Raw genomic sequence first — 10,274 nt, forward strand, 5'->3', positions numbered from 1 at the left:
CAGGAATCCTGACCCTAACATTGGTGCAGTTGGTCTTTCTTATACAGCCCTGTCACCTATTTAAGTGAGACCTACTGAGAGGACCTAGGTGAGACCTACTAAGGAGAAATAGAGCACTTTGTCATTAAAATGCCTGGAGTAGCTTTGGGTAGTTCACACAGGAGGCCTATCCAAATAAGATTATTTTTAGTAATTGGCATTAAGAAGATTCCCCTTTGCAAGCAGCAGGAGAGCATCTGAATAGCAAGGGGCATAATTTTCAGGCATTCTTGTAGCACAGAGAGCCTTGAAAGTATGTCCAGTTTTGATGACCTTTAAAAACCTCCCAGTTTCATCAAAGTGCAGGTTACTTCTTTATGCTGTTAGACACTGAATTCCTTTCCTGTGCTAAGTGTGTTCCTGAAGCAGGGTCTAAATAAATTATTAAAACTATAGTGCTATCTCCCTTTTCTATATTAAGTACCCTGAATGTTGACAGGAATGAAGACCTCAAAAATGCATATGTTTTGTGCTCCACTGGGGCTCTGAAACATAGCACGGTACAAAATTGCACACCCCAAGGATGTAACCAAAATATTGTGTTTCTGTGGAGTTAGTGTGCAGAGACAACCTCTGCTTTTCTGAGACTTTCAATCCCTCATGGCACGGAGAAGAGCAGCAGCCTGTGCAACCCAAAGGGGGTTCCCTTCTGAACAAGGCAAAACTAGAAAACTATGCCACCTTTGCTTTTCTGCTGCCCTTATGCCGGCTGTAAGCTGTCTTGTTGAGTTCTGCACAATTCTTTTGGGGTTTGGGGCTTTTTTGGCACCACAGTACATTACACTGGGTCCTGATGCCTAGATGTACTTACCTGTATCATATCTACTCACCCAAGGAGCAAGGCCCCCCACCTCTAATTATTTTTTTTTATTATAAAGAAAAGTCTAGTGTAATTTTGAGATTGCAGAATGAACCAGAAGGCTTGATGTTAGGAAAAAGGCCTTGCTATCTTTTGCACTCTAACAAACTTTCTGCAGAAATCAGTAATGCCCAGTACAACCCAGTTACAGTCAAATCCCTTTTCTGATCTTAAAAGCATCTCTGCCAAAGTAGAAGCTATTTTGTTCCATCTTTTGACAGTCCACCTGCAAGAATCTTCACTTGGAATATATGAAACATACCTTACATTAGAAATAGAGGCTTTCATAATACTAAGCTCCCTTTTAGCAAGAACCATAGAGCTAAAAAAAAAGCCACATTTTTCCGTCAATCTGTACAGGAATACAATAACTTATTATTCAAACTCTCTCTCATTGCTTCTTGAATGATAATCTATTTTTAAAATGAAACGGGTCATTACATTCTCAGAAACATTGTGAGATTTTATATGTAGCCTATTCTCATCAGCAGAAGCTAGAGTGGTCAAGAATTTTCTTATTGTTTTAAGACAATTATGGTACACCAGTCTGAGGACAATATAACTTTGCTTTGGGATCTGTGATATTCCCTGTTTGGTGCCAAGCCACATTTGGCTGTCTGTTTCTATTTTGGACAAGTTTCCCCTTGACAGGAAGGTCTCCCAGGGTGGAACTATTGAGAACATGTACAGAGGGTAGCATTCTGTGGCCTTCATGAAGCAACTACATGTTGTAAACTAACAACAGCCATGGGAATCAAAATTGGAGGGTGAGCTGTGCTGATTTTCAAATAATTGTACATAACTTGTTGCAAGAGTGAATGAAAGATCACTTTACAACTGCAAACAGGAGACTGATCAAAGCAGAAAGGGAAATGAAGAAGTCTTTGAAAAGAGATGAGTTTAAAAATACCTAATCCCCAAAGAAGTAGAATACCTTCAAAGCCACAACTTAAAATTATTATTTTTGAAGCCTCTTATTGCAGGTGTGCACATTTCCTAGGTTGGATCAGGACTTGTGTGGGATATCTGAAGCAAAAATTGGTACAGAAGGATGCAATTTCTGCTTAGATATTTTTAAATTAATCAAGATAGTTACCACTTAAAAGCAGTGGTTTGTTTTTTTTTCAGTTTTTGTTTGTTTGGTTGATTTTTCGTTGTGGTTTTTGTTTGTTTGTTTGTTTCCAGACTCCTAGAACATTTTAGGAAACTTTCACTTAGAAATAAGAGTTTTCAAAGAATTGGCTTTTGCCCTAGAGACATAAAGCAATGAAAGGAATGCACTGTGTGACTAAGCAAAGTGATAAAAAATTTCAGGTCCTGTCCTGCATCATCTGCCACCTAGCTCAACTCTGAAGTTCAAAGTACCACATAATCACCACTACAACCTGTTACTCAGCACAGTGACATAAGGTCCTCTTTGTAATTGAGGGAAATTGTTCTTTTCCTTAGGACCTTTGCAGAGGCTCCAGAACACCAACAGTCAGCAGAATGAACTGCATATTCAGTATTTCCAACTTGAGGTACAGAGAAATCTTGCTTGGTGCATTGAACTTGCATTGTATTGAACACAGGCTGTAGATACTAGTTAAGAAGACAGGCTGGTTTCTTTGATTGACATTAATATCCCTTCTGCATAGGGACATCTCTTTCAGACATTTTTTGTAATATGAAAATTAACTTAAAGAAGGGAATATTTAACTTTTTTTTCAATCTTGCTTTTTCCATGTTTCATTTCACGTGGGAGGAAGCTGCATCTACATCCAGCAGGAGGCACATAGAAAAAGGCTGCTCCCCTAATAATTTTAGACAAGCAAGATAACAGCACTACTGCCAGTGTGAATTCCAGTTTTCTTGTGAGTTTACATCAGCCATTTCCACATCATGTACGCACTTGCTGCCAAGAACTATTTGCATGACAGAGCTTTCTGGCAGAATTATTGGAAGGACTTTGTTCTTCTAGACTAAGAGAGATGTTTGCTACATGTCCTGCTGGTCAGCAAAAAAACTCAGAATGTGATTTAACCAATAAATCACACATGAAGACCATTCACAACCAAATGTGAACCCTAACAAACATGCACATTTTGTGATGAGAAAAGGGTATCTTTTGCACAGTAAATTATCAGTCCTAGCTTCCTTGATGATCGTTCATCAAGTTCATTAAGTTGTGACTAAGCTCATGGAACATACATTTCCTTTTTTGCTTTGATTTTGATTGTCACAGCTTCAAGAACCATGCATTTTTGCTTGATTCCTAAGTAAGTTGTTATATTGGCCAACACCACTAGCTAATCGATAAAAGTGCTACATAAGCAATAAAAAAAAAGAGGAATAGGAAGTCAAGAATAGCATGCCTATGGCAAACACTTCTTTCTTTAACAGTAATAATGTGTCTTTCAGGTTCTATTTGTCAGTGAAGGCAAGAGACTGTAAAAAAAAGATTCTCACCAAATTCCAATGACCCTACTAGATTTCCACCCTAATGCCAGAAACCAGACCTTCCAGAAAGTGTTTCCTTGACATTGAATGTGAATTTCTGCCAAATATAATGGATATATGCCATAGGTGGATATCATGCCCCTGTACTTGGCACTGGTGAGACCACAGCTCAAGTACTGTGTGCAGTTCTGGGTCACTCACTACAAGAACGATGTCAAGTTGCTGGAGCATGTCCAGAGAAGAGCTACCAAGTGGTGAAAGGTCTGGAGAGGCTGAGAGAACTGGGATTACTTAGTTTGAAGAAGAGGAGGCTGAGGGGAGACCTCATTGCTCTCTACAAATACCTGAAAGGAGGTTGCAGGGAGGTGGGAGCTGGCCTCTTCCCTCAAGTGAATAATGACAGGACAAAAGGAAACGGCCTGAAGCTGTGCCAGGGAAGATTTAGGCTGGATATTAGAAAGAATTTCTTTACTGAAAGAATGGTTGGACAGTGAAACAGGCTGCCCAAGGAGGTGGTGGAGTCACCACCCCTGGAAGCATTTAAAGGAAACATAGAAATAGTGTTTAGCGACATGATTTAAGCACTGAGCGAGTAAATTAGTTTATGGTAGGGGAATTTAATTTATGGTTGGACTTGATGATCTTCAAGGTCCCTTCCAACCAGGATGATTCTATGATATGCCTGTATAATTTCAGGTCGCAAGGAATCTCCATTCCAAAATGCACCATTCTTTCGCTTTGAAAGAGATCTTTTTGAACAGTAAGTTGAAAGGAGAAATTTCTAGAATATTTTTATGTTTTCTGGAGTGCAGACTCTTCATGCAACATATTTATGGAATTAAAAAAATAAATGGTTTCAAAGACAACTCTCCCTGTTGGAAGTGTAGATTGCCTGCACATCTGATTTGTACAAGTGATATAAATTAATACCTACGTTATTCTATATGCGTTTCTATTTAAAACTCAAAATGCAACAAAGTTTATCCAGAGGCCTTTACAAGAAGCACAGAGAAAGAAATTCTTGCTGGAGAGCCTTTCAACCCTTGGTATTACCAAATGGGTAAAATTGTTAGCAAGTGTTGCAAGTAGAGAAGACCTAAAAGTTTCCAGAGTTTCACACAATGAGAAAATTTATGTTACTGCTGCTTAGAATTATTGAGTAAGGCAATTTGTCCATGGCCAGCAAATTTAATGGCTCCTAGAGAAACTAGGTTTGACAAATTCTACCCAGTCTGAGAATAAAGGAATGCATCACCAAAAGTAAGACATAAGGTAGCATTGTCCCAATTTGGACTAAAGAGAATGAAAAGAGCAGGCAGAAAATCAGAAGCTAAAGCCCTTCTTACTCCATAGCAAAGGTGCAATGCCATCAGTATTTTTTTTTGTCCCCATAGTTGCCTAACCCTGACATTAAGGGAATGGACTGGGATGACAGTTGAACCTCCTCCAGGCTTTTTCAGTACTTGGCTCTGCTGCTTTTACAGATGACCTAAATGCTAATTACCACTGCTTTCAAAACAAGCCTTCTGTGTGCAACACAGACACATTGAACATAACAGTCTTTGGGAGAGTTGTAACAATATATACCAGCCCAAGGTTTGCCCCAAGTGCTCTGAAACCTGTACTTCCATAGCCTCATACCCTGTTAACCTTGATATATCACAACTCCTCCTATAATTGAGACATGGTAACTGCAGGCTTCTCAAAACTAAAAATACTGTCTCCTCCTGATTCTGGAAGAAACGTATACCTTAATGTAATTGCATCTAAATTTACCATCCCATGGCTCTACTTTTCTCCTAAGAGGAACTTTCCTCATACAGGTGCACTTGCAGAGGTATCAGGAGCCCGCATTTCACAATTAACAGCCATTTTCTTCCACTCATTTATCTATTTTCCTCAGTGTTTTGTTTCAGTTACTTGATACTTTCCAATCTGCTTAAAATCAGAGCTCAGAAGTTGCAGTTCTGCGTGTGGCTGAACAGCACTTTGCAAGCTTGCACAAGATAATAATTTTTTTTTAAGGCATTTACATTCAGGTCAAATGCTTGTAATTTAACCTGGACACAGAGACAAATTTATTGTTCTTCTACAGAATTATGAAGTTGGACCCAAATCATGAAGACATTATTTTGTTCCAGATGAAACAATGACACTATCGCTTTGTTAAAAGAAGACTCCTGTCATCGAACAAATGTATACACATCTACAGCCTTCAAGGCTTTGGGTACTGCTAACTCCCCTTAACTGCAGTGAAACTAATAATTCTAAAATGCCTCATTGAAGCAAGCTACCAAGCATGTTCTCTGTAGGTCACAGATGCTGTTAATGTCTAAAGCGCAGAACACGATCATCTCATATGACTGTACTGAAAGATGTACTCCTCAGAGAATCATCATCCAAATGATGCTCACTGATGAGCTCCATTTTAGGAAACCTCTGAGGTCTACCCAGAAAGAGATCTTTTTCTCAATCAGAAGCCAGCAGATGTTGCTTGTACATTATTTAGTATTAAGGCACGGGCGACATCTATCAACACAATATGTAGAAATGGTTCAAGACACTTTTTTCACAAACTGTGATGCAGGTTTTTTTCCAATCTTTTAGGATCCTGCAGTCATGATTACATATCCTTAGCAACATCAACATTTCTGTAATAGTGATTTCTATACTTCAAAGAAAAAAAACATAAAAACTGAAAAAATAGAAGGACAAACAAGTGAACAGAAGAACTGAAATACACAAAACATATGGTTATGAGTCACTGTAAATTCTTAATTAATCAATGTTGACAAAGATTATGGTGACTAAATAGTATGGGTGCATGAAACTCATGGCAATAGACCTGTATAGCAACCCGCAATTAATTATCTGTATTTTCAATTTCTACAAAAATGAAGCCATTTACTAGATCTGCAAGGTAATGGAAGACCGCTAAGGGTTTGCAGGCAGAACTGTCTGTCTCACACAAATGGATTCTGCCCTGCAGCACCTAAGCATCTGCATACAGGGTGCAACGTGCCCTTCCCCAGGCAGCAATGCTGGAAGATTATTGAGAACTTTCAATATAGAAGGTATAAAACTGACTTCATGGGCAGCCCGAATATGGTCTACTCAGGGAAGAAATTTAAAGTTTAATTTTCACTGTGAAGAATGATTGAACACGGCCAGCACAAATGTACTCTGGTTATAAGAAAAGGTACTTCTAAAATAGCTCTGGCAATTTACATAACAAGGAATGAACTCATGATATCTATTAGAATTTGATGGTTCCCAGGAGATTCTGGCTTTCTTTTAAAAAGTTTCATTTGTTAACCAGTTAAGGTATGTTGTAAAATATCCTTCAGATCTAGTTTTGTTTGCTTCCCAGCAGCAAGACTTTGATCTATGTCCTGAATTGTGCCTTTGTTCAAAATCAATGTTAGTGTCTATGGCTCAGTTCCACCAGGGATGCCTGTAGCCTCTAGAGCATTGCCAATAGCTCAGGACTTATAAAATTAAACATATATAAGGTGAGCAGCGTTAAAAAACAATAACCCAAAGCTCTGTCTGCATCAACGTTTTTTGATACTACTACATGTTGTATTTTATATGACTAAGCTTACAGTTTTATTTCCCACTTTCAGTTGTCCCAAAGGTTGTTCCTCCCTATAACTGACAAAACTGAACCAACGTAGACAAAACATCGATAGCTCTGAGAATCAACACATTGACCTCCATGCAAGCATGATCTAGTGCTATTAACACCAGCTTCACCACATCATGGCACAGCACACAAGAAATGGAACTGAAAAAGGTGTCAAGACAAATCTGTTACCTGGCTGATGGGTTTTTGCTTTTCCACCAGGGATTGCCGAAATGCTTGATCCAGAAGACGAGGCTTCCATTTTTATTGACCTTCTGACTTGTGGGCGTGAAGGATGCCCGACCACAGGTGGACACTGTGACACTGGGTAGCTTGCTGCAGTTCTCCTCTGACAGATTTGCTCACTCTTTTCAGCCCCATGAATAGATAAACTTATACCTGACAGGAATAAAAATTAGTAGTTAGATACATGAGACCAGCACGGAATAACTAAAATATAAAAATTGCCATGGTTTAAAATGGAGCTGTAAAAACCTTCTTGAAGTAAAAAAATACTCAACAAAACAATTAAAAAAACCCCAAACAACAACTATAAACCCATTAATTTTCTATGAAAATGAAAAATACTAACATCTTTGCAGCTGTGCTGCAGACATCCAAGTCAGCCACACTAACAGATATTTAAATTAATACACAGTCATGGTTTACTGCATTACTGGCCTGCAGGAGGAATTATCTTCCATTCCTTCAAAAGAATCCACACAGCTCACACAGAACAATATTAATGAGGTAACTACCACAGAGTTTATTAAATGACAGTTTTCTGATCGGTGGATTAGAACTCAGCAATAAGGGATTCTTTTCTTCTGAGCATTTGCAAGTGTTAGGAGGTGTCATCATATGGAAAAGGTGCTGCACTTCAGGTAGCAGCTAGCTTTTAAGGAAAAAATAAAAGTCCCCTTTGAGAAAAACAGTAAGGTTACAAGCAACCATAACATAATCTCAAGCTTGAAAAACAATTCCACTTTCACCAGCCCTGTGAAACATTGCCTACGACACTGGAAATTGTCTTTCACACCAAATATTCTCCAATCTCTGACACAGCCGATTTTTTTAGTAGAAATGGTGATGAAAAGCAAGCTTTACTTTTCCAAAGAGAAGAGCTAAGTTGAAATTTCCTGTGTGTCTATTGTACAGCCTTAGAAACAAATGTCTTACAGTAAAAACATCGATTCTGCCATCCCTAGGTCCACATTGGTTCAATTGCTTCAACTTAATTTGAATTACTCTCAGCATACTATGGTGAAAACCTATAGACAATCTCTTTTGGGCAACAAATATGAATGATAATGCTTCACTACTGTTCTATACTTAATTTGTGACTCTTTGCTTTTACCAGCAGCCAGTCTTTGTTTATAAAAACAAACAAACAAAAAAAACTACAAACAAAAAAACAAAGGAAAAATCTTAACCAGATGTAAATGGTGAAACTGAGAAGCATATGGAAAAGCAGACCCTAAAAAATGGAAATGTGGATACTGTAAGTACATTGTAAGTTGCAGTCACTCAACATCATTAGATTTCATTGATCCTTTTCGTGAAAAGAAACCTGCACTGAAATGTCCAAGAATGCCTTAATGACTCTAGTCCTCCAGTTCCATTGAAAGTCAATGCATGTGAACCCTCAGGTCATGGAATAGGTTTTGACTCACTGAAGTCTTAATACACTTTGATCCACAATATACTGTGGGGAAAAGAGTTACCATTTCTGTAGGTAGATGGTAGAAACAGTGAGGTTGCACACGTGAGGAAGGCTGTTCAAATTGCCCTCCTTTAAAGATGGCTCTGAGCATTCATCATTGAAGCTGCACACTTGCTAGATGACTTTGCTACACTTCACCAGAGCTGATCTCCTGCAGCAACTGCTCACATACCTGCTGGTTACAGGTCTAATGCTGGTTGTTTCTAAAGTCTGTTGAAATCACATATTCTTTAACACAGACGGCAAATCCCAGACACCCTATTCAGCTGATTCCTCTTGGGAAAGGCAGTGTAGTAATCTATGTGAGGAGAATAACAATGAGCATGCCTGGACAACACATTACTATAACTGTGTCAACCATATAATTCAGCCATAGGGGCTTCAGTAAGTGAGAATCTAAGCCTCAGATGTAAAACAAGCTCTTTACTTCTAGCGCAGTCACTGGAACCTTGAGATGGTCGGAATATCGTGCAATTATCCTTAAGTCTTAAGAAAAAAACCCACAAAACACAACTGTTTCCCTTTATCACCATCAGTGGTTGTGGTATCATTTAAAACAACCATCTCTCTGTAGGTTACAATGGAGTCTGTAAGTTACTCTACTGACACTAATATGAACCTGGCATGGGTACATACTTACTAGCTGGATCTCGGTAAGACTGTGCTTACATTTGGTGATGAAATGAGTGATCTATTCTAGGAACTGGTTCCAAACACAAACTGACTGATACATACCTCTGTGGGTCAAGTAAATTGCTTCTTCGCATTCCAAAAACAGTCCATAAACTGTTATGGAGTTATGATTCAGCGTCTTAAACTATTTGTGCAGCAGTGATTTTCAGACATCATAACAAAGGATAATGAAGCAGAACATTATTTCTAAGGATGACAAAACTTGCAGATTGGTCACATCCAAAATTATGTTCAATCAACAGTTTGCTCTGGTTGTGTGTAATCTTTTGTTTCTTACACTAAAGAGTAGTGCCATAAAATAATAATACCAAGCTACATGAAGAAGAATATGTAAGTATTATTACAAATTTTACAGATTATTCTTTGAACACATTTAAACTTAAAACCACTCAAGAGCTGCTATACTGCACACCACAGATGTGTCACCAATCTATTCAATGTATCTGGGAGTTCTTCACCACCTCTCCTTGTCACTGCACTTATTTTCACCACATAAGACGCTGTCTTGACTAGGAGTGTGAATTTCTATTATTTTTATGATAACCAGGTAAACAAGGATGCATGTGTCCTTGTGTAATGACCATTGCAGGTTTTTTTTTTTCCAGAAATACACCAGATCTTGCTTTTCTATGTACGTTACTTTTATTAAGCTAGAAGCAAGTGTCTGCAAAAATACAAGACAGTAATATGGCAGTAAGCTGTGGTATTACCTTGTTTTCATGTGGGCAAAAATCCTTTTAAGAGATATTGGCAGTTGACATTACATGCCCAGATAACATGCAGAAAAGCAGAGACAAAAGGAGGGAGAATCAGCAGTAGAGAAGATACTTGGAATAGTGGAGGTAGCTTATGGGAAATGAAAACCTGATGCATTATTGGCATTAAATGCACTCTAG

General features: G+C 38.4%; 1 protein-coding gene across 1 annotated transcript in view; it reads right to left on the minus strand.

The window, feature by feature from the left end:
- Positions 1-10,274, minus strand: part of ANO4 (anoctamin 4) — a 190,764-nt gene that overhangs the window by 120,872 nt on the left and 59,618 nt on the right. Inside the window, exon 2 of the mRNA XM_009999042.1 lies at positions 7,155-7,361. Within this exon, the coding sequence (XP_009997344.1) occupies positions 7,155-7,361 (207 nt within the window). The remainder of the gene's footprint in view (positions 1-7,154; positions 7,362-10,274) is intronic.

This window comes from Chaetura pelagica, unplaced genomic scaffold (assembly GCF_000747805.2).
Source record: "Chaetura pelagica isolate M959 unplaced genomic scaffold, ChaPel_1.0 scaffold725, whole genome shotgun sequence".
NCBI lineage: Eukaryota > Metazoa > Chordata > Aves > Apodiformes > Apodidae > Chaetura > Chaetura pelagica.